Below are 25194 nucleotides of genomic sequence, written 5' to 3' on the forward strand. Positions count from 1 at the left end.
AGCTCAGGAAAATGCTAACAAATGGGGAGCTGGTGTAACGGACAACCTTTTGGGAGCAATGAATGCTATGATGGCATCCACATTTCATGGAGTGGAGACTATACTGGGCAATTAGCTGGTAGATTCCTCCCTGAAGGCGGATACCAATAAACGTCTGCATTACTCACTGTATTTATACACCCCATTTTTCACTGATGGCACAAGTGAGGAGAGCATCCCTTGGCTTGGATGCCACTTCCTTGCTCAGAGGGTGCAGCTCACAATTAGGGACTTTAAGAGTATGGTGGTCCTAGGACCACCATACTTGCTGGGGTAGTCTGACCACTGCCACCCCTGTGGGTCTGCCCGCCGTATTTGGAGTGTGGCAGTCAGACCACAGGACCACTGCCTCCAGCGGGTTCCAGGATCCCACAGCAGTGTCATGGGTTAAGGGGTAGGAATATACTGGCAGTGCCAATGCCAGCACCACTGAGCATATTCAGATCAGCATTTCCACCATTTCATGGCAGTGAGCCCACCGAGAAAAAGAGTGGCAGACATGCAAGTAAGGGGGTCTCTAACAGGGCACACAGGCAAATTTGCCCATGGGGATGCGTGTGAGGGGGGCACATGTACCTCCCTATACTTGCACCTATGTTCCTGCATGGAGTGGCATGCACAACATGGAGAATGCCACACTATGCAGAAGCGTGCTGTAGATGCAGTCACAGCAGTGATCTGCATGTTATGTTCTCCTATGTGCCCAACGGACCACCGCCATGCCATTGTCGCACTGCCCGCCTGCCCTCGATTCCAATCTGAATCCAGGGCAGGCAGGTGGGCGCACCATGGGCTTACCCATCCTGTGAGCGCATGGGAGGTAATTGCACAGGAGGGGTGCCAAACTTAATCAGCCCACCCGCCCCCCCTTAGTCAAGGCTGAGTCTGTGGGGACCACCAGACCTGTTAGACCAAGTGCTCTGGTTGGGGGTGAAAGCTCGCGAGACCAAAGCCCTTCCAACATGTCTGTTGACATTTGGTGCAACTGCGTGAATTGGTATCCATCTCTAGCATGACAATATATGCTGCTGTGCATCGTCATTCAATTACATTGGTGGCAAGGACACGTGCCAATACTTTGGCTCCACTGATTTACCTGCTACTAGGAAACAGCAACGTGGGCAACGGAGTTTAAGAATAAAGGACAGCGCATGGTGGTAAAAGTGTGGCTTACAAAACCTTATCACTGTTGTGCATGTTAGAAATCAATAAAGACACACTGGTTGCTGCACTGTTGTGGCCATTCATTTATTAATTTTGAACTGAAAGTGCAGGGACCCTGCAAGGACAAATCCGGATATTCCAAGTACACAGTGAACTTAAATGCTAGATGTAATAGAGCAGAGCAAGTGTAGTACACTTCTTCACTACCAAGTTGTTTCACCAGATTAGCATCGCCAATTATGGAAGGTAAAAGTGCACCAGGAGGGCCAGTGCTTGTATGGAAAGAAAGTATCCAAGCTTATAAGGAGGCAGCATAATGAAATTGTATATTACTTTTGGAAATAAGGAGGATGAAGTGGTCGAGATTCAAAATTTTAAAGAGGGGACAATTGCCAGGCACATGGGTAGAAACTTTTGTAGCTGTATTGAGACTATTAGCCGCTTCTTGTAACTACAAGAGTTTCTTGGGTGAGATCGAGGGATAAGTTAGAAAAAAGACAAAAAAAATGTACACAGCAAGAAGGAGAAGCGATAAACCAATTTATTGCTACAAAAAGCTACTGACATTGTGCAGCGAGCGGAGAATACCAACAAAGGTTTTAGAGAAATTGTATCTGAAGACTATGAAAGGAGTTAGTGAAACTGACTAATCATAAATGTGACTTTGAATTAGAAATAGCGTCAGTGGCCGCTGACTAAAATGACCCAGAGTGAGGTAGACTTGTGGGAAGTGTAAGCTAAAAGGGCATTTTGCTATTGTGATCTTGGGCAGAATTGGAGTGTCTAAAATCTGCTGTTAATTGCCAGCCAATGTGAAAACATGGTGTAGTGAATCAGCCACTTTAGTGGTCTGATGCTCTGTGATGACCATCGATCACCACCATTGTGTACTGACTTTAGTGTGCTATGTTACTTTAACCTTAATGTAGAATGGTCTTGCATTAGAATAATCTTGCCAAAGAATAGAAGGTATGGGATGTCGAGGTGGAGTTGTTGGTGATGGTGCACACATGTGCTCCATAGTGGATACTGAGGGATTAAGTGCATAGTGTTATTTGAGTTAGGTGAATTAGGACTTTAGCCTATTGGCTTTGACGTGGTCTAATATTCTGCTTTCCAAGTAGTAGAGGCCTATGATTGAGCAACTCCATATTCTAAACTGCAGCCATCTTCTAAGCCTCTGTAGGTGAGGTTAAATTTTAGATTACATGTGTTGTTCACCAGTAGTGAACCAGACAGGACCGGTTCCTATCAAGAAGAATGTACTCTCTTCGTGCCGAGTCATAGCGAAACGCTTGGCCAGCTGCTTGTTGTGCTCTTGGTACGAGGTGGTACAGGAATCCAATGAGAACTGTAGGCGGAGTTAGCTAAAAACTTCGATGGAGAGCTGCATTCTATATTAGAGAAAGGGGGTCCGAGAGGGCGAGATGCTGGTCTGGTGGTTTGGCGGTCTGGTGATACATCACGGTGCAGACGTGTTTGTGGAACAGAGTCCTAACCCAACCAGAGAGGGAAAGAGACGGACCCTTCTCTAGATGACAAGACGCCTAAGATTATGGTGAGGTGTTCCAGGTGTACTTATTGTATCTAACTATGTCTTTTATTTTCAGACTCTATGTATATGTAGGTGTTGATGATTGCTACTAATGTTTACTGTGATGTCAATGGCGTAGCTAGAGCTTGTGGCGCCCGGGGCTATCCTTCAGATTGCCGCCCCCCTGGGAGTGCTGGGGAAAAAGTACGGGAGGACCTGAAAGAGGTCCGAGAGACACGTAGTATCGCCGCTAATAGTTACCTCGATCATGCAAGTTACATGCACATACATGACACGGTCCAAGTCTAGACCACCCCAATCCCCAAAATAGCGCCGCCTGGGGCAGCCTGCCCCCACCTATCTACACCGCTGAAGGAAAAGCAGAAGGAAACTCAAAACTTACATCAGTTCCACCTACCCTGTTTGTGACATCTCACTCATAGCAGCACAGCTTGTGCACGACCGTTGTCCCCTGTCCCCTATCTGCCCCATCCATGACCTTAGCAATGTCTGCAGACCAGTCCACCACACTGGGTTTGACCACAATTCCCCTGGCAGCACGTTCAGGATACTACAGGTGAGTCCAATGTACTTGATCACTAGACTAACTGGAGTTCTGCAGTTGGGGCAGTAGCAGTCCGGATGAGAGGGAAGAGGGTTGGGAAGGGCAGTAAGTTAAAAACAAAGCTGGAAGTACAAAATGTTTATTCTGTCCCAAGTTTCGATTGTCTTCTCCTTCAGGTAACAGCTTATAAAATAAAGGCACACTATGTTTAAAGATAAATCCAAGTTAAAGTAATCGATAGGAAATGCATTTGTTTGCATTATGATATTTTATTGATTAATTCATTGACAACAGATGAGTGTAACCAGACAGTAAAGGAATAGAATCCTGGTGGTGGTGGGTAAGGAGTGGTGGTTAACGACTTCTGTATCCAAAGCAGTCTTGTTGAATGGTCACCTAACTCTGTTTCCTAGAAAATACTAGTCTATTGCTAATGAAAGGCATTGGACAAACTCTGCCCTTCGTGTCAATTTGAGCCAGGACTGTTCAAACTCCTTTAATTGGCATCATGTAAGGACGAACCACATTCAGGGGCATCATATAGTGCTCTTTTCAGGTCTTTAAAGGTTTTCTGGCATTTCGCAGTCCTAATCAGCTTCTAAGGCTGCTTCTTGCTTCTCAATCAGTTGCAGGGTTTTGGGCTGCTCAACCATGGCATCCTGAAGCTCAGCAATACGGCGTTCATTACGGTCTACTCTTCAAATCTGTCTAGGCGGTTTTGCAGAAAGTTTACCCGGGAGATGAGGTGCTTACTGTGCATATGGGCATTGGAGTTGACAGGAAGTGAGTATATACCGGTAACTCTGTTAGCCAAGGGCTGATATTAACAACGTGGCATACAACTGGAGTACTGTGGCGCACTGCCAATAATTGTAGAATTTAATAGGAACGTGGACTTATGTATTGCTGTGGAGAGATTGGTAAAAAGGGGAAGGGGTTAACCAAAAGAAATTGATAACATGCTATGGTTTAAGTAAGGGACCATGAATCATCTGAGCTGAGCACATAGAGTTTACCAACACCCTTTTTGTTTGTTCACCTATAAGCGCCAAGAGGTGGTTAAATCTTAAGACGGGCTCTCTTAAAGACTATGCGTCAAGTCATGTATTTCTGACCCGCCTGGAAGATAGGGATGTGTTTCTCTCATATCTTTGCAAGGACGTGGTTGAGGAAAGTGTATATTACGGTCATCTACGATAATCAACACAATTATTAGTGTTTCATCTGACCTTACAATTAAAATAAATAAAAAGTGTTTAAAAATCTTCAGCTAACTTGAATGTGGATTGTAGAATTTGGCTGTTTAAAAACGCCCTCGTTTTAGTAAAGAGTTCTGGCCCTTTTAGTGTGTGGTTTATCAGTATTATAAATTGTTTGGTAATGCTGTTTAGTTTTACTTTTGTGAAAACATGTTGAAATATGTTAGTAAAACTGGATTGGAGTATGATTAAAAGTGCTCTAAGTTTTGTAAACACACATTTTCACATTTGATTTGTATTCCTGCTACTTCAGCTTTTAGCTGAATGGTTGTGTTTCTATAGCACTTACCTACTGAATTGCACTTTTAACGAGCTTTAAGGAGGAAGGTATTTTATGCCAAGCAGTATGTAACCTAATATACATAAAAACGTGCAATACCCACCACAACTGACATAGATGAAGTCAGTAAATAAAATTCTCGCCTAACCAAGGATGGCAGCCCAATGCAGTCAACTCACTGAGCTATTTTTATTAGTGGTAGTGTAGCTTATGTGTATGTAAATTAAACTTTGGCCGAACAAAGGATGGCAACTTAACTGACTTAAAACAGTAATAGCAGCGCTGCGCCGCTGTCTAACAAGGCACATGGGAAGTGAATGTAAGTGGATGTGGCCTTAAGCGTAACGCTGACAAATCTTTTAACCAGGTTTCAGTCTGCACTGTCCCACCATCCTGTGATTCTGGGTAAATCACTTAATCTCCCTCTGCCTAAAACAAAAACTATAAAACCTCCAAGCTCTCCAATTCCTTTGAGTGAAGCTTTTAGGGCTTGATATAGGCTCTGGTTACTTTATAGTAGATCATATTAAGGATTTTTAACAGTCCGGAATGATTTTATTACTTGGCCTTTTCTAACCATGTTCTTGAGGTTAAAATTTGTGTTTAATGATAAGAAGTTTCATGATTTATTTCACCGTTTAATATTTATACCTACGGGTTGTTAACTTGCGGACATCCAGATAGGGGGAACCTTAGGGTGGCATTTGAGCTATAGGCTTTTGATATTGCAGCTTTCGGCTCGCCGGTAGTTAAACATATGGCGATTCGCAGCAATTGACAGTGTTTAGGGGCGATTCACTATGCTGAGTGACTTAAGAACGTTTTATGGCACATAAGATCTCTGGTCTTGATAAAGCCAGCCAGCCAGCTTGTTTAAAATAATTCCTGCTGTGTGAGGCCCGCTCCTTGCTGGAGCCTCCCACAACTTCCTTCTCACTCGCACTCTCACTGCAGACACCCTCTGACGCCGCATCGAGCAGCAGCAGGAAGTCATGTGCGGTGCTGCTGTGCAGTGCTAGCGCTTCAAACGGCGGCCGCGGCACTGGCCCGTTGCGGCGGCCTTTATAATTTATCTGGGAACACTGAGTGTTCCCAAATAAATTATAAAGGCCGCCACAACGGGCCAGTGCCGCGGCCGCCACCCTCAAAATGATGCCGCCTGGGGCGGACCGCCCCCACCGCACCCCCCTAGCTACGCCGGTGTGTGATGTTTAGTTATTTCTTTCGTCATCCTATCATGTAATAAAGAAACCCTAGAGCATATCATTTGTTTGTATTCCTTGTGAGGGAAGATCGGGACCCTTTTTTACCAAGTACACAGAGGGATGGGCGATTCCCCTCTAATGGGTAATTGTTGATACGGGAGGGAAATCGGCTCCCATCAGGGATGTCTAAATTCTAATTATTCTATCCAATACATTGCTAGGAGGAGCATGCGTTGTGTACCCTCTCAGATGGGGAGGTGTTGCGATTTGCTGCGTACCCTCTCAGATGGGGAGGTGTTGTGACTTGTTATTTGCGAGCTCCTTGGCAATGGTCCTATATGTGGTCAGTGTTTATTCCTTTCTTGGCTAAGTATTGTGAAATGCGGTGTCTTTCTGGATCCTGAGAAAGGATGTGGTAAGTAATGGCCTGGTGACTGACAGATGCACCAAAACATACAGAGAAGTAGGTCATTAAACATGGGGACAGAACAATTTATTTTGCATGTCGGCAAATCAAGGGTTGTCGAGGGAAATCATCCGTTTTGCCCCATAAAGATGAATGGTGAAGTAGTATGGGTTATAGTAGACTCGGGAGCCTGATATACATTAATTGGGCATGAACATCTAGCCATGGTTCCAAGGCATAATCTGAACCCACCAGTAATTCAAATGGGGGCGAACGGAAAAAAGTTAATTGGCTTGCTGGATTCCATCGAGGCTAGGAATAAAGATTCCATCTAAAGTAGATGCAGTGAAGGATTGGGATTTGGGGTGAACTGAACAAAGAACAGCTCATGCACATAGATCCCAAGCGTGCTGATCAAATGTTAGGAGCACAAACTGAGGCAAATGTTTTGAAATTGGGGCCCTGGGAAAAATGCTTTGGTTTTTAGTGATGAATTGGGTTTGATTTGATGAATTTTGCTCAATTCATCAAATCAAACCCCAAAATATTAAACCAAAACTTAAAGCTCGCGATGTTCCATTAATAATAAAACCACTCTTAGGCAGCAAATTACAGAGGCTGTGCTAGGAAGAGATTGAGGAATGCATGGCATTTGAATGACCGGCTCCTGTAGTTTTGGCCCCAAAGGGTTGTCGAGACTGGCAAGATTTGGGAAACCACCTTTTCAACACAGTCGAAGCCACGCAGGTGTCTTTACCAAGGAATGCAAGTATTTCGGAGGCAAGTGTATAATATAGATCTATAGACACGCACACAAAAAAAAAAAGGTCATTTTAAATTTGATTCACAATTCTGGACTAATTACACTGTCAAATGTTATTGGCATGTGCGTGGTTCCATCATTCAACTGCAATTCGAATTCTGCCATTTGAGTTTTCAGGCATCCTTTGACAAAATCTGGTGAAATGCTAATGACAGCACAATTGAGAAAATGTGTTTTCCACTCTGGAATGGTTGGAAGCATAACATCAAATCTCTCTTCACCCTAGCTCCAGACCACTTACATCCGTCATCAACCTGAAGGGGCATATAGGTACACGTGCATGACCTTTGGGCTAACTTCAGCAGTTTTCCAACAAACAATGCACTGCTTTTTCAAAATGGATATCTAAGGTTCAGAATAATGTCTTGACATATGGGAAAGGGGCAAAACAAAGCATTAAGTATTATTTTGGAAGTTCAGAAGATTTTATAAGTTGTGTAGGGCACAGAGTTTATCATTCAGGCTGATAACCGTCGTCTGATGTTTTTACTACCAAGGGGGTAGGGAGAGCTACTGCTAGAATTTAATGGTGGCTCCTACGAGTGTCTGAATACAATTACAGAATGAAGGTTCCCGGGGGTAAAAAAAAATATATATGTTTTAGAAAATAGACATGTCTGCCGGTGAAGGGTGTTCTAGACAGTAAGCCTATTGATGAAGAGTTTCTGGTTGCACAGGTAGATTAGATTTCAGAGATGTAAATTTCACTTGAGGAATGAGATGTTACCATGCAGGAGAATAAGGTTGCAGAACTGCATGAAGGGGTGGCATGGTAGGAATCATGCTTCAGACAGCAGAGTCCTTTCGTAATGGGAGTGCAGAACATCCGTGCTGTGATTTGAAAGAACACATTGTGAAGTTAGCACACAATGGTCAATTAGAAAGGAGAGCCACCAAACGTCACATTAAAGCAAAGTACTGGTGGCCCAGGACGCAAAGGTGATGTGGAACAGAGTATTCGTGAGTGTGCGCCGTATGCATGAGATCTAAATCATAAAAAAAAAAGCACTTGTACAATATCCGCCTGCATGGAAACAAAATTGCTTTGGGTAGCTCTAGTCCATAACACGTGTTAGAAAAGAATCCAAAGCATGCTTTCTAGTCAAAGATTACTATTCTCAGTGTCCAGGGTCCAGGTGTTAAATTTGCCAATCAGGTCACAGCAGAAGTGGTAATCAAGTTTTTGGAAGAGCTTCGAGAAAGAAAAGGTATGACAAGAGTCCATAATCACAGAATATGGTGTTCAATTTTTATTGCACAAAAGGGGAAATTTTCTGCCTGTGAAAGGCAATAAACACGTTTACCAGTTTATTACCCCCAGAGCAATTGTTTCAAAGATGGAACAGGACCCTTAAGGTTACAATTGGCCTTGTGCATTGGAGTGCAGTGAAAGCGTGCTGTTTAAAAATAAAAAATAAAAAGTGTTGTATAAGTCTACAGTAACAGCGGCGAAGGTCCCCTTTGAAACCAAGGGGGATTGGAAGCTCAAAGCATAAGTGTCCACACGTGTGGAAAGGAAGAGAATGGAGGAAGATTCTGTGGTGTTGCCAGAGGGAGATCATGTGGAATTGAAAGTTGGTTCACGAGAAAAATAAAAGGGGGGGGGGGAAAGAGGGCGAGGTCGAAGGGTGGATGAGTGTGCATCTACATTTCTCAGCCTCTTCAAGTAAAAGGGTCCATTCGTATACTGTTTTGAGTTATGGTAATGTATGGAATCAGAAGGTGTCCTAGTGTTTGACTCAAGGAATGACTCCTGGGAAGGTAGTAAAATCAAATGGTGAGGCTTACATGGGTCTAGGAAGAAGAAAGACCCCTCAGTGGTTTAAGGGTTTCGAAATGTATTAATTTGTTTGTATTTGTGCTGTAGATAACACTTCCTTGCAGTATAATGTTTTGTTTTATGCATTATCATTTTTCCTAATTTCTTCCCGATATGAGATTGTGTATCTTGTAAATATTGTATTTCCTTGCAGGAGCAAACTGCTATGGTGGCATCCACATTCCATTGAATATGGCGGAAATTGTTACAAGCTTCCTACGGTCATTCACGCCATGTGTACGTGCACATGCGTCAGCTACAGAAGTGATCTTCGCAGATGAGGCATCTCATTGGGCATGGTTGAGGTGTAGTTTGAAAAGTATCATCTTGCTGTCATTTTACTTCAGTTGCTCTATTCACTCAACTTCTGTATCACTTGCTTAATATTTGTACGGGGAGTTGTTCCAATTTCGGTCCTTGTACAAAAAATAGATTTTCAGTAGCCTGTCGAAATAATGGGATATATAAAATAAATTAAAAAAACACGCACAAAAAGTGGTGTACCGCTGAACTTTGAACTATTACTACTGACTTTCAGGGAGGGGCTCTGCCAGCCGGCTGACACACAGAATTTTCCACCCCAAGATACTAAGCATCAAAGCCTCGTGTTTGGCCGAGGGAGGAAAGACTAAACAGGACATGGAAAGAACAATTCAACAGGCTGCTCCAAATCAAGTATAAGGCTTTCCCGTTCAAATTGCGCTTGAAAAAAAATAGATACAGTACAACCACCATGCATTGCCAAGACTGCTGCTGGTAATGTGCTTTGGCCCCCAGGTGTACAGAGATTATACACTTTGACAAGTCTACCGCCAATTAGCAGCTAGCAGAGCAACATTTCCAGAGTCAATAAACAAGATCATAACAGTCATTATTTTGCAACACAGATTTTTCTCCTATGCACAGCTACTACCGAGAATATTACAGGCTGTAAATACTTCAAGCTGCTACTAATAAATTAGAAAAAAAACTACACAGACGGTATTTACCATTCATCAGTCTTGCGCGAAAGTTCAGGGCTCCGGAAGCGGACAGCTGGGTCACCGCAGATTTGCTGGGAGTCGGAGATGGGGTCGGACTCCAGAAAGAAAAAAAAACGATAGAAAAACGAAGACATTAAAGCAATTCACAAAAAAAACATTTTCTTTCTACCGTCTGGTTTATACACTTAGTCAGCCTCAGAAGTGTAATGACTGCATTCTGTGGAGCATGATAGAAAATAAACCAAATCTCCTCTGGTTATTGGTGCCAAAAAACGTATTTTGTCAAATTGTTGGTGGCAACTCCTAGCACGTGCATCTTTCTAGTTATTTACCCTCGCTCCCAAAATTGGTGTGTACCAACATTGCCTTGTACTTTCACATTAATATTTTGTTACTGCTAAAGAAAAAATAAAATCTAAGGAAAAGCACAACTGTCCGCACAAATTAAGCAGGGCATCACCACTAATCAGGACATTCTTAATTTCATAGTACAAGTCCTCATCAGGATTGGTGGTCTCCAATCTCTCCTACATAGGAGCAAAAAATAAAAAGAAACCTGAAAATCCCCAAAAGCACAAACCTAAGCATGGGAAAAACAACCTACTGTCCAACATCTTGTAAAGTTGTTTGAATGGACTCCCTCGGACCCTGTAAACAAGCAATGCTTGTGAATCTCACTAAATGAAGACATTCATCCGGGCCTCAGTGGCGCAGTTGCGTTCTGGGTCCTAAATCATACTAGCTTCACATGACCAAGGAACTCCTGCGTCTAGATAAACCAAAAACCAGTCTAGAACCAAAGCTTCAAAGGTTCCACTCCTGCCTCCGAGGGATAGCCCCTCCAAACATTGCTGAAAAATGTCCAACTTGCATCTCTTCGTCCATGGAGTGTGCGTACTGATGAATCTTTGAGACCTAGAACCTACGCAGGTGGAGATGGAGCTACACACCACGCAGACATATCGTCAGTCTCAGCACTTTAAGCGCATAGTATTAAGCGCCGAGATACTCCCTGGAGTGAACGTTGCGCTATATAAAAACTACACATTCATTCAGGAGAGCCTCTTACCATATTCTACTCAGAACCAGAGACAACAAATGGTTCCCCAAGATACTCTTCCTTCTGTGAGCTTTCCTTTAGGGGCCATATAGCTAAATTATGAGACAGTTCTCAGCACTCTGGTTCTTAAGCAATCATCCAGCACCCCCTTGTACTTAAAGGCTTGGGCTACTCCATGTCATTCCACCGTGCACTATCAAGGCTCTCAGCACTGTCTAAGATGTATGTCCAATCCCTGGGGGGGGGGGGGTGGAACTCATTTAACCCACTATAGGCTACGAGGAACTCATTTCTGCAACATCTTAACAGAGTGCAACAGGGTGTCCTTAGGACACGCCTGCACCCTTGAAATCGCGATCTCAATTTGCAAATCGCTAATTGCGATTCGCAAATTGAGATGGTCTTCCCATTCATTCCTATGGGCCTCTAGGCCCATAGGAATGAATGGGGAGGTATGCCTAAATTGCGACTCGCAATTTGCGAGTCGCAATTAAGGAATTCTAAGAAATCGCTATTTTTTTAAGTGATTTCTTGATGCATTCCATTTTGCTATTCCTTAATAGCGAATCTGTATTTTTCGCTATTAAGGAATCGCAAATTGGGTTGTTGATGCACCTGGGGGTATGCCTCCACAATGAAGCATGTTGACCTGCCAATGAGGCTGCATTATTACACATTTGCCCTAAAGATCTGTACTACTGAACATCAACACCAACAAAATTGTGGTACAAGAACAGTCATACAGGAATATAGAGGGACAAAATATTGAAAGGTAAGCACATATAGGAAAAAAAGGTACTATTCATAACTCCACACCAGCATAGCTTGAAGATGGATGTTCTGAATGGATGTATGACGTTACAACGCATACTTTTACCACACATACATTTACAACGGGGTTTTTACATTGCATACCATTACAACGCATAGCGCTTTTGGGTGTTGGATAGTGAATAGTTTAATTTACTATTCCAACTCCAGTCCCCGTGGACACTAGGGAAGGTTATTGGATAGTAAATTAAACTATTTCCTATCCTAGAGCGCCCCCCAGAGCAATGCGTTGTAATAGTTTGCGTTGTAAAAGTTGCGTTGTAATGGTAGTTCGTTGTAAAGGTTGTATACCGTTCTGAATGTGTACATGTATGCGGCGATAAGCATAGGGAAACTATGCTAAATTGCCTGTCAAGGTCTTGTTTTCGATATTCGGTCCTTGATATGGTGCCCCATTGATCTTGTGATTTCAATATTCAGGGGGCACATCGCCATAAGCAGAAGCTAATTCCAAGGCCACAGCGTTGCTTCTCATACCCATCTACAGTATTTCACCAACAGCCTTGAGAGTGGTGCATCACACATGCTAGATGTCATTGCCCTCACTTAAGTCTGCGGTATTTCCAATCTTTGGTGAACATCCATTGTGACAAGAGTGTTCATGTCAAAATGGGGCAAGTTGAGGTGTTCCAAACTGGCGTTGCTCTACAACCCTACAATTAAGGGAATCATTCATCATAACCAAACACCTCAAAACTCATTCATATCAGTTGAGTAAGCCATCTTGCAGAAGGGACGTACAAAATAAATGTTTCCTCCATAGCACCCAGTTGGTGCTACTTGGACTAAAATTAGCGCTCTACAACTGTACCACTCCCAAGGAACCAAGGTGGTTTGGAATTATGGGTTTAGGATGGGGTAAGTGTGTTGAGGGTGAAACTTACTTGAACAAGGTGCAATTAATTCTCTCTGCGAAGGGAGTGGAGTACCGCTTGTTGCTGGTGCCAGCTGGTGGGCTGTAGATTAGATCAGCTGAATATTCCACTGTCATACCAGAGGTCTGCAAAAGAGGTCAGAGGTGACTGGTAAATTCTTTTTCCAGAGCAAAGGTTTTCACCAGTGTTAGACAAAGTTAGAAACCAGTGCTAAATTATCAAATAACCCAAGATGAACACATTCTACTCCATCCACCTCCATGAACACAAATCCTTGCACTCCGCACACCATTACAAAAGCTGCACCAATGAGCACCCTCACCCAAAACGGAATTGTTGATCCTTCTTGCGATCTACCCAAGGATCGCGATTCATATGCCACCATTCACCCCAGTTTCTCCCAGCACCAAGCATCTACATTCTCTCAATGCCTCCAGGCCTCCTACCAACAATCATCATTACCTCTTCTAAACCAGCCAATAGAAGACTCGCTCAGTGCTTAATATGAGCAGGTGGTATCCAGTGCTCAGCATCCACACAGACAGACCTCCTTCGAATGCATTTTTTCCCCGTGGGATGTATTTCTTGGTTAGGGATGGGGCAGCAAGGGGAGGGTGGTTTCTCCTCTTGGGGGCTGGGCGGCACCTTTACCATTTCCAATTCCTTTCCTCCGGTGGATTCATTACTTTGCAGGGTTGGGGGCAGCAAGGGGAGGGTGGTGCCTGGAGAGATGCTGCCCGGGTCACTGCAGCCACCCCCCAGCGCCTTGAGACCCTCACATGCGAGTAGTGCACTTTATAAACCCCTGATTGATTGTGGTGAGGCAGCCTGGTTGAGCAATAGGATGCCCATCTACAAGTTACCATGCTACCCAAGCTCTGCTGCCCTCAAACCCTTCAAATTCGGTTCACTCTTGCTCCACATTCAAGCCACCCTGCTAACAGAGCACTATTCATACCAGAACCCTTACCAGCCTGGAGAAGCCACAGCTGTTCAGCCTGTACTCGAAAATGACATAGCCCCTCACGTCTGAGATGGAGTAGCCGCACCAGCCCAGGGTCAGGTACTGCGGCAGAAGAGCACCCGTACCCAGCGGGTTTCTCTTCATGGCCAGGACAATCACGGTATCATTGCAATTGTAGAAGAAGGAGTTACTAGGGGCTGGAGAAAAATAAGTGTCAGACAGGTCGCAAAAGAAATAGGTTTATGGCAGTTCTGGCTGTCCAGCAAGATACTGTAATTCACAAAACCATGTCCCGCCAAAAAACACAAAAAAACAATACAATGGAATGAGAGGTTGTGGTACAGATTCAACCCCTGTTCAAATCAAATTACCTACTGCAAATACCACTCTTGTGCCATCAATAATGCCTACCACAGCTCTTCATCAAATCAGCCTTCAGTTACAATACCGATTTAGCCCTACATTTACACCACCTTCCACAATAAAATAGACATTACCCCATCGTATTTTACATCCCTCTCTCCATCCACCCTTCGGCCCACCTCTTCCGGCATCTCCAGCATAAAGCCTCAGGTAACCCCACACTTCACCTTCAAATGAGTCTCCAAGATTTACATTAACAGATGAGTCCAATTGATTCATTTCCCTGCTTTTCGCTAGGAAACCGCATTCTGGGAGTTGTAGTCTTGATTAAGCTAAATTGATCCATTTAGATTAACTTGGAAAAAAAAATTGGCAAAAGCCCGTAGGTCTTACCTCTGTGCCCCGGCTACACTGCACAGAATCCCCGATGGGATGGTGTGCAGTGCGGCTAAAGTTTAAAGGAAAACCAACACAGATGTTGCAGTGAGAAGTACTCGGGCAATAGAACATGGAGCGTAGAGGGAGGCAAGTACACCAGGTAGACAGCTCAAAAACACATGCACTCCCGAAGTGATTAAACAAAAGGAAAAAAAGTGCTTGGAATGCAAGCAGTGAAGCAGACTCCATCCAATCAAAGAATTCTGAAAGAGGCAAAGCTCTACTGGAGTGACAGAGAAGATGGGCAAGCTGGGACACGAATAAGAAGCAGGCAAAAAGTGACAGGAAAGCCAAGCAATGGGTGGGCTCCTAGTCCCTCCATATTTTTCGTAAGCCACAATATGCCTGGCATCTAACAGCATGTGAAGTGTAGTAAACTCACCCTAAACAGATTTAAGAAGGTACAGCCTAGAACTGAAAGAGAAATGTCCAGGAAACATACATCTGATAAGCATTGTGGACACATTTTGCTAAACATTTTATGAATACAGACCGGTTCTTTTTTATCCTGGTATTTGAAGAATGGGCTTCTGTATCAAGAAGGCCATTTTATTACCGATAGGCCTTAAGGGAGCAGCTAACAGATTAGCAAATTAGGTAAGCAAATTTATAAAAACTAGACTCACTTGTAAGAAAGAGTACTGGCGCCCATTGTCGTTGCCAGAAAATATAGAACGAATTTAGCACTTCAGATGAAGCTTTAATTTAAAGGACGCAGGACAGATACAGAAAAGAGCATTCGAAGCGGTTATCAATTACCAAAGGTAAAAAGATGAGAAGGAAGGGCTTAATCTGCGCAGGTGGTCTCAGGTGGCAAGCACTGACATTTCTTAGGGCGGACTTTTTCCATTAGCAGACGGAGCAAGCAAGAAAAGCAAGACAAATGGGGGAATAAACATAGGAAAACAGAAAAACGGATAAAGCAGGGGGGGGAAACGAAATGTCAAATGGTCTAACCTGGGGAAGTGACTGGTGGAAAACAGAAGAATGAGGCATAATTAAGGCCAAGCAGCCTTGGTATTCAGCAACACTGGCATTAGGCTAAAGTGAGCTCCTAAGAAAAGCCTTGGGCGCCCACACTTTATTTTAACCACTTAAGCAATGGAAGGGGTAAAAGAGGACTAGGAATTTTCATATGAAGGTGTCCAAGCGGGGGCATGTGATCATCACTGACCTCGCAGGTGTGATGCAGGCCAAAGAGAGCGATGCACTATACTTTGATAATCACCTGTAGCAATCACATGGAAAAAAGGTAACACTATTCGTGTTCTAAGGTGTTTGTATATTGTGTATACCGACCAAAACCTGCAGGTTGGCGAGGAGTTTCAGAGTCAGATAGATCATACGAATTAGATTCTATTATGATTTTCCTGTGAGAGCGTGGCACACAGGGGCAGTACACGCGCGAATTCTTGACATTGTAGTTTGTAGTTTACCTTCCCCCTCCCCAATCCTTACAGGTATATAAACCCCACACAAGATTTGTAAAAAATGGCTGACATTCAATACATAGCAGCTGCGGGGGGGGGGGGGGGTAGGCGCGGGTACTGGGTTTCAAACATGTGACCAGACAGGCATTTTTAACACATAACAAGGGCACCCTACCACCAAGATAAACAGGCTACTCCACCCATATGTCCACAAGCGGAGGGGATAAGAAAACAACACACGTGACCTCCTAATGGGTCCACCCCACTCAGGCCAGCAGGCGCCGCTACCAGCTCGGAGCTTTCATGGGACAACACGAAGCATTCGTGGTAAAAAAAATGGAGTGCGGGAAAACCGTTAGATGATCTGCCCGAATTATCCCTGATGGAGAAGCATGCAATACACGGAATCTGTCTCACAAGGAAGAATTTTAAAGAACATACGAGGCTGTGAAACTACAGCTGGACTCCAACTAAAAGCAAGAAACAGCAGCACCCATCGTGACATCATGACGGCGGCCGTAGGCTGAGAGCAGAGTGGTGGGAAAAAAGCAACGGCCTGGAGCAGGCTTTATAACTACTGCCCGGACCACACCTGTGCACAGCCGCTACGTCAGCCCTGCTCAGGTGCTGCTGCTCGTAAATACCTCACACTCACTGCTGAGGGGGCTGCTGAGCCCTGCGGCGCTCGGACCTACAGCCGCTCTCAGTGTTTTTCACCAGGAAACAAAAGAAGCCTTCATTCCGCGTATTACACTACCTCAAACGATTAGGTTATCAGTGGAAACCAAGCCACGGACTGAAAACATTGTCCGAGATTACACGGAGCGCTACCCTACTTCACTGGACCTCTGCCGAGCCCCTCGGCCCTCCTCTCGACACTGAATCTTTTACAGCCTTTCCCCACATTCCCTCCCCTCCTATCTTACAAGGCCAGATCTCTCCTAATCAACCCTCTCTACTAGAGTTGGTTTGGCTGCACCTTCCAATTGGTCCAGTGTCAAATGTGTGACACTTTTGGCTTGTCCTGTTGGTTTTTAGCAAACAGCCTGCATACGTTTTTAAGCCCATATTTGCTAAAATTAAAACCAGAACTGCATGTCCCAGAATGCATTATGATGTTGGCTAAAAAGCCAGGACTGGTAAAACATGTAGCATGTGATATGCAGACACTTGCCTACTTTGAAAAATGCCATCCCTCTCTCGTGCCTGATACCTAAACTCCATTGAAGGCTTGCTCTCTCTGATATGGGACCCTTCTTAACACATTGAATTCTGGGATTTGTAGTCCTCGGTTCAATGAATTGCTGTTGTAGGTAATGGTGTTCTGCGGAGGTCTAAGCGTCAATGTATTGCACTCATCGGGTATTTCAGGGCATACTTGGAGGTATGTAATTTTTGATTTCAAGAACACTAGTAGAGATGTGTGAAACTAGTAGAGTTTGTGAGCCCATACTTGCAACATTAAAACCAGTACATCAATTCCCAGAAAGCATTGGCTGAATGCGTGGCATTTGATATGGGAACACTTACCTGCTTTCAAAGTTGCTATCCCTGTCTCATCCATGATAATGGAACTCAGTTGAATGCCAGCTCTCCATCATATGGGGCCTCTGCTGATCCTTATGGACATATTGAATTCTGGGATTTGCAGTCCTCGGTTGAATGAAACGATGTTGGAAATAAAGGTGTTCTACGGATGTCTAACATCAATGTATTGCACTCATTGGGTCCTTTAGTTTTCTTGTTAAGGTATCTTGTTTTAGATTTCAAGAACACTAGTAGAGATGTGTGAAACTAGTGGAGTGATGACTTGTGAGTCATGAGTGAGTAAAAGCATTTTATATATAATACTTGGTCTTCTGTCCTTCCCACGTGTGTAGAAATATTACCTGGACTTCTCCATACAATTACCCCTGCCTCCCCAGATGTAATCTTTCCAATCCCAAGTCTTTGAGCCTTTGCTCCAGACCATCACCTCCTACGGTAATTTAACAGCGAATTCTGACGAGGCAGCAGTCTAATTATCTGTAAGAATCTTCGAATCTAAAATCTTGGATTCCTGGAAGTGTAGATTTTGTCTAGGCAGAGGTACAAAGAAAGCATTGACTATGAGTGTGGGTGAAGTTGACCCAAGTTGAGCGACACGATTGGCAACATTCTTTTAGCTGTGTCCACCACATTCAATATTATATGATGCTATTCTGTTAGCCTGACTTAGAGAAGTAGGTGTTATCTGAACAATGGTAGCCTCGTTTGCATCTTTGTTTAAAGTCTGCCCTTACTCGCTTATCCTTCCCCATTTTCAACATTGTGAGAGTCAACATTGCTCATCTATGTCCGCTATACTCTGTGAAGTACCTGTTAAACCCCGGAACACCTCAATAACTTGGCTGGTATACAGATATTTAGATGGTCTGGGCGAAATTTCCATCTTAAATTTGAGTCAGTGCCTGTTAAGTATTCAGAACTGGATGGGGGCGCTAGAGGGCGCACATACGGAATGGCCGCCTAACTGCGTGGCTCCCGTTCCCTGTGGCATTGATCCTCCAATAATCCTGACCAACTGGAGAGCTGACTCTCTCAAAAGTAGCTGATTTGGTGCCGTGAAGGGTCTTCTGCTCTCGGTCCAACTCCTGGACCACTGAAGGGTACCAGAAGCGAGAAAACGGCTCCGCAAGATTTGCCGACAATACCTCTGGAGCTGGGGTGACGTAGGACTCGGGCACCGGCAGACATGCAAGTCCGGTGCTTGCCACGAGGCGGAGGGCCTTGAGCGCGGGCCCGGCTACAAAACTCGCTGTGCCCCTGGCAGTGGCCCTGGCGGCCTGCCCCCTGAGCACAGTGATCCTCTCCGAAGCTCCGAGGGGGGTTGAAAACCCACACCGAGCAGGACAACCGAAGTTGGATGGCACCATCCTGTGGGGAATGCAACGCGCGGCGGCCGCCGCTGGAACGTCGCCCCTGAAGACCTAGCCTCCCGTCGGTGGCTCGAAGGTACTGGGCACAGCAGGGGACAGGATTACAATCCCCGTTACCCACGGCGGGTAGCAGTTTGTTCTCCTCGCGATCGAGAGGCGCGTGGGGCGGCCCTGCAGAGCGGAATCCACCGCCATTACCGTAGCCTGAGTGCGGAGTGCTGAGGCGGAGGGGGCTGCGCTGATGAGATCGCGGAGGGTGTAGATCCCCCTCCCCCCCTGGAGACATATCGAACTTGACCCACCTGGAGCTGCTGGGGGCGCCGGGAGAGCTGTGCGGACGGCCATCACGGCTATTTGCGTGGCACTGCTGGGACAGCCTCTGGAGGTGCTGAGGCCCATAGGGCTGGAGTGACTGGGGGCCCCTGAGGTGCTGAACGCATAGAGGGGTCGGCCGTAGAGGTGCTGTCGATGCGCAGTGTATACATCTCCACCCCCCGCGCCGCGCCTGTTTATCCGGCGCTACTTGTGAACCTAAGGCCCGAGTCTTACTAGGTGTCGCTCCTTCTGGAAGACTCCGGAACTATGATCTGACCTGATACCTTGCTGGGCAGTTTTTCCATTGGTGGGGATTCGTTGAGGCACGAGGCGCACTGCTGGAACTTTTTTTGGTTTGGAGACAGGCTAAGGGGGGCTCCGACGCCTTCCTCGACCGGGGGGCATACCCCCCTGATTATTGCCTCAGCACACCCCAGAACGGTGAATCGAGGGAGGCTCAAAAACACGATGGTGCGCCCCGAGAACCGCCAGACAAAAATCAACTTTGAGGGCGCCAGGAAGGGGTCGAAGCCGGGGTCAGCTGAACTGGGACCTAGTGGCGCGGATCCTACTGCTGTATCCTCTCCCTCGAAAGAACTGGATATGCACCGTCTGCTTCAGGAGATGCGACAGGGCTTCGCTACAGTTGTAGTGAAAGTGGACAGGATGTCCTCCAGGATGGATGCCCTAGTGCATAAGGTAGATCAGCATGAGGAGAGGATAACTGCGGCGGAACAACGGTTATCGGATAACGACGATCTCACTGCCACTCATACATCTCAACTCACCCGCATGGACAATCTCCTCCGCGTTATAGCAGCCAAGAACGAGGACTTGGAAGCCCGTAGCAGACGCAACAACATCCGCGTCACGGGCGTTCCAGAGTCCACAGACACTGGCAGGATGGAGCTTTATGTGGAGAAACTCCTCCGAGCGTCGGTGGGGGAGGATGCCTTTTCACCTCAGTTCATCGTAGAAAGGGCGCATAGATCTTTGCCCCCCGTCCCGAAGCCCGGAATGCCGCCTAGACCAATCATCGCTCGTCTGCTGAATTATCGCGACAGAGACGTCGCTCTGAGAGCAGCTCGGACCAAGCAGAACCTGCACTACAATGGCGTCACGTTTTCCCTCTATCCTGATTTCATTCCCCTAGTGCAGGAAGAACGACGCAAATTCCTGGCTGTCAAAAAGAAATTAAGAGAGGCTCAGCTGGACTATGCCCTGCTTTACCCGGCAAAGCTGCGGGTGACACACTAGGGCAAGCAGCGATTTTTCACAAATCCGCAAAAAGCGGAGGACTACTTGAAAGCACTTCGCAAAGCACAGAGGGGAGGACGAGATGGTAATGCGGACCTCGAAGATGACCCACCTCTGGTAGAAGATGACATTTGATATGCAGTGCTTCCCACGGTCCAGACTGGTCTGGTTCTGTCCTCTTGGGCTTGCCCTACAGACAATAATTCAGATGGAGTGAGCACCTTGCTGCAGTATGAGACTAGTTGACTTTTCCAGTGGTAAGATATTACAGGGACCACTATCCCTGCCCTAGCCTCCACCGAGGGTGGTACAGTACAGGAGGCTACCGGAGGGAGAAGTGGCTGTGCGCCCTTGATGTTGATTCCCCTGTGGGTATACCCCACTCGTAAACACAAGTTGTGGAAGTTCTGGGGAGATGGGGGATGGGGAGGTGCGGGGACGGGGGGCTGCTGGCATGATTGGGATGCAGTAGTGGGAGGGGGGTTGAATTCTTTTAAGGGGGGGTTTGTTTTGGCGGGGAGGAAGGGCGATTGGTTGGTCGATGTAATGTTTGGTATTACCTAAGAACTGCTATCTTTTTAGCATCTACTGTGGCATGGAGCATTTTTCTGACAGATACTATGCTATGGCGGGTCTAGGGCTTGATGCACGATTACGGTGTTTGTCGTGGAATATATGGGGCCTCAACAATGCTAAAAAATGTCGAAATGTGATTGCATATTTAGATCGCCACCTTGTTCAAGTTGCCATGTTGCAAGAAACGCACATATCACCGCAATCACGCCCTCCCTTTGGATGCAAATGGGCTACTGCCCGTGCCTTCTCCTCTTACTCTACTTATGCGAGAGGAGTTGTTATCCTAATTAAACGCACTTCGTCTTACTGTGGGGACGGTTGGGCCGCGACACCATCACCTTAGTAAATTGTTATGCACCTAACCTGGATATGCCCTCATTTTTCACCACACTTTGGGGTAAAATTTTAGACATAGGGTCCCGACATGTTATTTGGGGAGGGGACTTTAACATAGCACTGGTGCCTCAATTAGATAGGGCGGACGGAGTGACACATTACAAACCCAGATCCAGGGAAGCTCTGGAAGGCGTGATCTCGGAGGGCGACCTGGTGGACGCCTGGCGCTACCTACACCCTCTCCGCACAGAAGGCACACATTTCACTTCGCTGACAGGCACATGGGCACGATTGGACTACTTTTTCACAACTAGAGAGATCTGTGCAGGGGTGACTGATGTGGTGCATCTTCCAAGGACATACTCTGACCATAGTCCGGTCCTCATGACCCTGCAGGTGCCTGGATGGGACAATCCTAGACCACACTGGAGGTTACAACCAGCGGCCCTACTAGACACCGTGTTCCGTACTGAACTTGGCGAGGAGATCGCCACCTTTTTCCCCAGAAATAAGGGTTCCGTTGCTTCGGTCGAGCACATTTGGGAGGCGTTCAAGGTGACGATCAGGGGACACTGCATATCGAAGTGCTTCGGGGTCTTGCGCGACATCCAACGCACAATCCGCACACTTGATATTGAACTGAAGGCCTTGGAGACTCGGATGGTGGAGGGAGATATTACTGACGCCCACACAGAATATAGAGACAAACTGACACAATATGAAGAGGAAGCAAATAGGGAAGCCAAGTTTAAGGGCAAGCACTGGCAGGCGAGAAAATATTGCGAGGGAGACAGACCAGGCAAGGCGCTAGCAATGCTGACGCGTACACCACACACCAATAACACGATACTAGAGGTGATAGTCGACCAGGGACGCACTGTCAGAGATTCCGATGACTTACTTGCCGCCTTCGTTTCTCATTATCATACACTCTACACCACAGCCACGACCACTGATGTACCATATGATGACTTTCTGGGTGATATAGCTCTCTGCTGGCTTAGTGATGGTGACAGGGCATTCCTCGCTGCCCCATTCGAGTTGGATGAAATCCGGGATGCTATTATGTCACTCCAAAATGGGAAGGCACCCGGCCTGGACGGGATACCCGCCGAGTTTTACAAAACATACGTCGACATCATGGCTCCTGTCCTGCGCGAGGTTTTCGAGGAATCCCTAACGGATGGAATCCTCCCTAGTTCAATGCGCAAAGTCGTCATCACTTCATTAATAAAGCCTGGCAAGGACCCCAATGCCTGTGATTCTTATCGGCCACTCTCGCTCCTGAATTGCGATGTTAAAATATTGGCGAAGGTGCTGGCTACCAGACTATCTCTTTTGATGAACAGGGTCCACCTCACGTGGAATGTAGTGTGTATCCTGATGATGGTAGGATATACACTATGTGTTAAAATACCCCTCACACACCAAAAGGGCCCTTGGTGTCATGCTTCATCATTGGGGTCTTCCCGCCCCAGCTGCGGGACGGGGCAGTGCTGCGACTAGCGGCTACGCAGGAGCACCTTTTTAATGTGGGTGCTATGTGAGTGAAATGGAGTGAGTGTCAGTAGGGTCAGGGGTTGTGTAGGTAAGTGAAGTTAAAAAATACCTGGCCTAGTGGTAGAAAAAATTATTTAATAGACACTGGCTGGTATTATTAAAAGAAGTGGAGCGGAGAGATAGAGCTAGTTAATGCGCTTACTCTCCTGTGCGGGTCAACATGTTTCGGGGCGCTATGCCCCTTCGTCAGGACCAGGGTCAGATCCCCCTGTCACTCACTAATGTTTTACAACAATGAGAAAAAAGTAAAAAAGTGTATGTACAGAGAAAGTGAAGAATACTATTATATCAATGTGTATAGATATAATTTATATTTATACAGATCCTAGCTTTATCAGAATTCCTGATGTTGTAAGCCTGAAACACAAGAGTACGCAATTATTTAAATGCGCCGATCCCATTGCGCTAGACATATGGTCACCTGTAAGGAAGGAAAAGATATCTAACACACATATAAATTGTGATACTGGATAATCCAGATGAATTGTAAAACACTTAGACTAGGGGCAGTGAAATTGCCACATCACATACAGTATAACACACACATAGTAGAGCTCAGAAAGCAGCTGTGAGCTTGAGGAAGTATGTATTCAGTCAAAGATACATACTTAGGAAAATAGGAGTCAGTGCTCCATGAGCCAGGTCAGGACAAAGGGTATTTGAGGGTCCAGCTGTAGATGGGGAGAAATAAAGAAAAAACAGGAGGGGAGGGATGTATACTTTGTGACGAGATTTTTTGTAGCAGCCTAGGTGGTCTGACTGCATTGGTCTTTTTACAGCAAAATCAGTTCTCAACCGGGTATCTCAATCGGCTATGCCGTACTTACTCAACCCCCAGCATGTCTGTGCTTCCTCCTTCGTCCGTGGCTTCCGTGGTAATGAGAAAGCAGGACAGAGCCGGTCTATATATAGTGGGGTTGATTGGATAATTACTAGTTAAGTGGTTACTGGTGCTTGTTCAGGTAGGGTGTGCCTACAGAAACGAGTCTGAGCTACCAGTTACTGCGGCGGCCATTTCTTAGATGGGGAGATTCTCATAACTGCAATGTTTTGCTCGAGGATCCCTTCTTATGTGCAAGTGATACTAACGGTTATCCCATAAATAGTTAGTTTCTTACTGCAGTGTTTGCGGGGCGAGGAATGAAACTCCTTTACTGTAAGGTGGGGAGCGTCCCGATTAGAGAGCGCATGCGCGGAGTAGTGTCAATTCTCCGCGCATGCGCGAAAATATGTGATTACGTGTTTCCTTGGTTGCCAATGTGTATGCATGCGTGTGTAGAAACACTAATTATCGCATGTCGCTCAGTTTGGTAACAGGGATATGTATCATGTTTGGGCCTTTCAGAGAAGGTTATATTGATAGGTGTTAGTGCCTATTGGCAGACCGCGGGGTTTTTTGTTAAAAATTGCTCATAGGTCGAGAAATTGGAAATGATGTTTGTCTGTAGTTCTGTAAAATCGCAGATTTTGTCTAAGCTATTGCTATGATAAAAACAAGTGTGTGTCATCCAGAGTATCATATTGGAGTATTTAGTGCTGTTTTTGTGAGCGTCATTGCTATAATATGGAAGGTGTGACATCCGGGGTATGTTACGGTGGAGTGTTTAGAACATTTAGATCTTTAGTTGGGACCATGGTATATCGTATATCGTCATTAAGGCCTGTCTGGTGAGTACCTAGACGGCACACACAGCGTTGTTCTTTTGTAAAGAGGTCCTTGTCATTCCTGAAAGCCTCTATCACTGTCCATTTCAAATCATGGATACTATGACCCATTGTCACAAAGTGTGTCGCCATTTTTGTGGTAGTTTTTTTGCAACGCACGTTGCTACGGTGTTCTCCCAAACGCACTTTGACCGGCCTGGTGGTCATGCCCACATATTCCTTTTTGCAGGGACAGGTAATCAGATAGACAGCGTTGCGGCTGTTACAATTAGTGAAAGAGTGTTGCTCCCAAGTAGATTGATTCGAGAACGTGATCATGCAGCTTTTTTGCGTGTATTGACATGACGCACATGAGCCACATGGATGGTGCCCACTGACAACTGCTAGTTTTGGAGGCTCATTAGTGTCGATGTTCTTTGGTCTTGTGTGGACCAACAGATCTTTCAGATTTTTGCCCCTTCTATGTGCAAACATGGGTTTTGGGAAGTTTAGTTTACCACAGTTAAGCATTTTCCAATGTTTGTTCACA

The 25194-nt window shown here is 45.7% G+C and overlaps 1 protein-coding gene across 1 annotated transcript in view; it reads right to left on the reverse strand.

Moving 5' to 3' along the window:
* Positions 1-16591, reverse strand: part of LOC144791330 (zona pellucida sperm-binding protein 3-like) — a 30825-nt gene extending 14234 nt beyond the window's left edge. The window contains exons 1-4 of the mRNA XM_078666005.1: positions 16480-16591; positions 13814-14004; positions 12853-12968; positions 10084-10172 (exon numbers count right to left, since the gene is read on the reverse strand). Of these exons, the coding sequence (XP_078522131.1) occupies positions 10084-10172; positions 12853-12968; positions 13814-14004; positions 16480-16546 (463 nt within the window). The 5' untranslated portion in view covers positions 16547-16591. The remainder of the gene's footprint in view (positions 1-10083; positions 10173-12852; positions 12969-13813; positions 14005-16479) is intronic.
* Between the last annotated feature and the right edge of the window lie 8603 nt (positions 16592-25194).

The sequence above is a fragment of the Lissotriton helveticus genome, chromosome 11 (assembly GCF_964261635.1).
Source record: "Lissotriton helveticus chromosome 11, aLisHel1.1, whole genome shotgun sequence".
NCBI classification, from domain to species: Eukaryota; Metazoa; Chordata; class Amphibia; order Caudata; family Salamandridae; genus Lissotriton; species Lissotriton helveticus.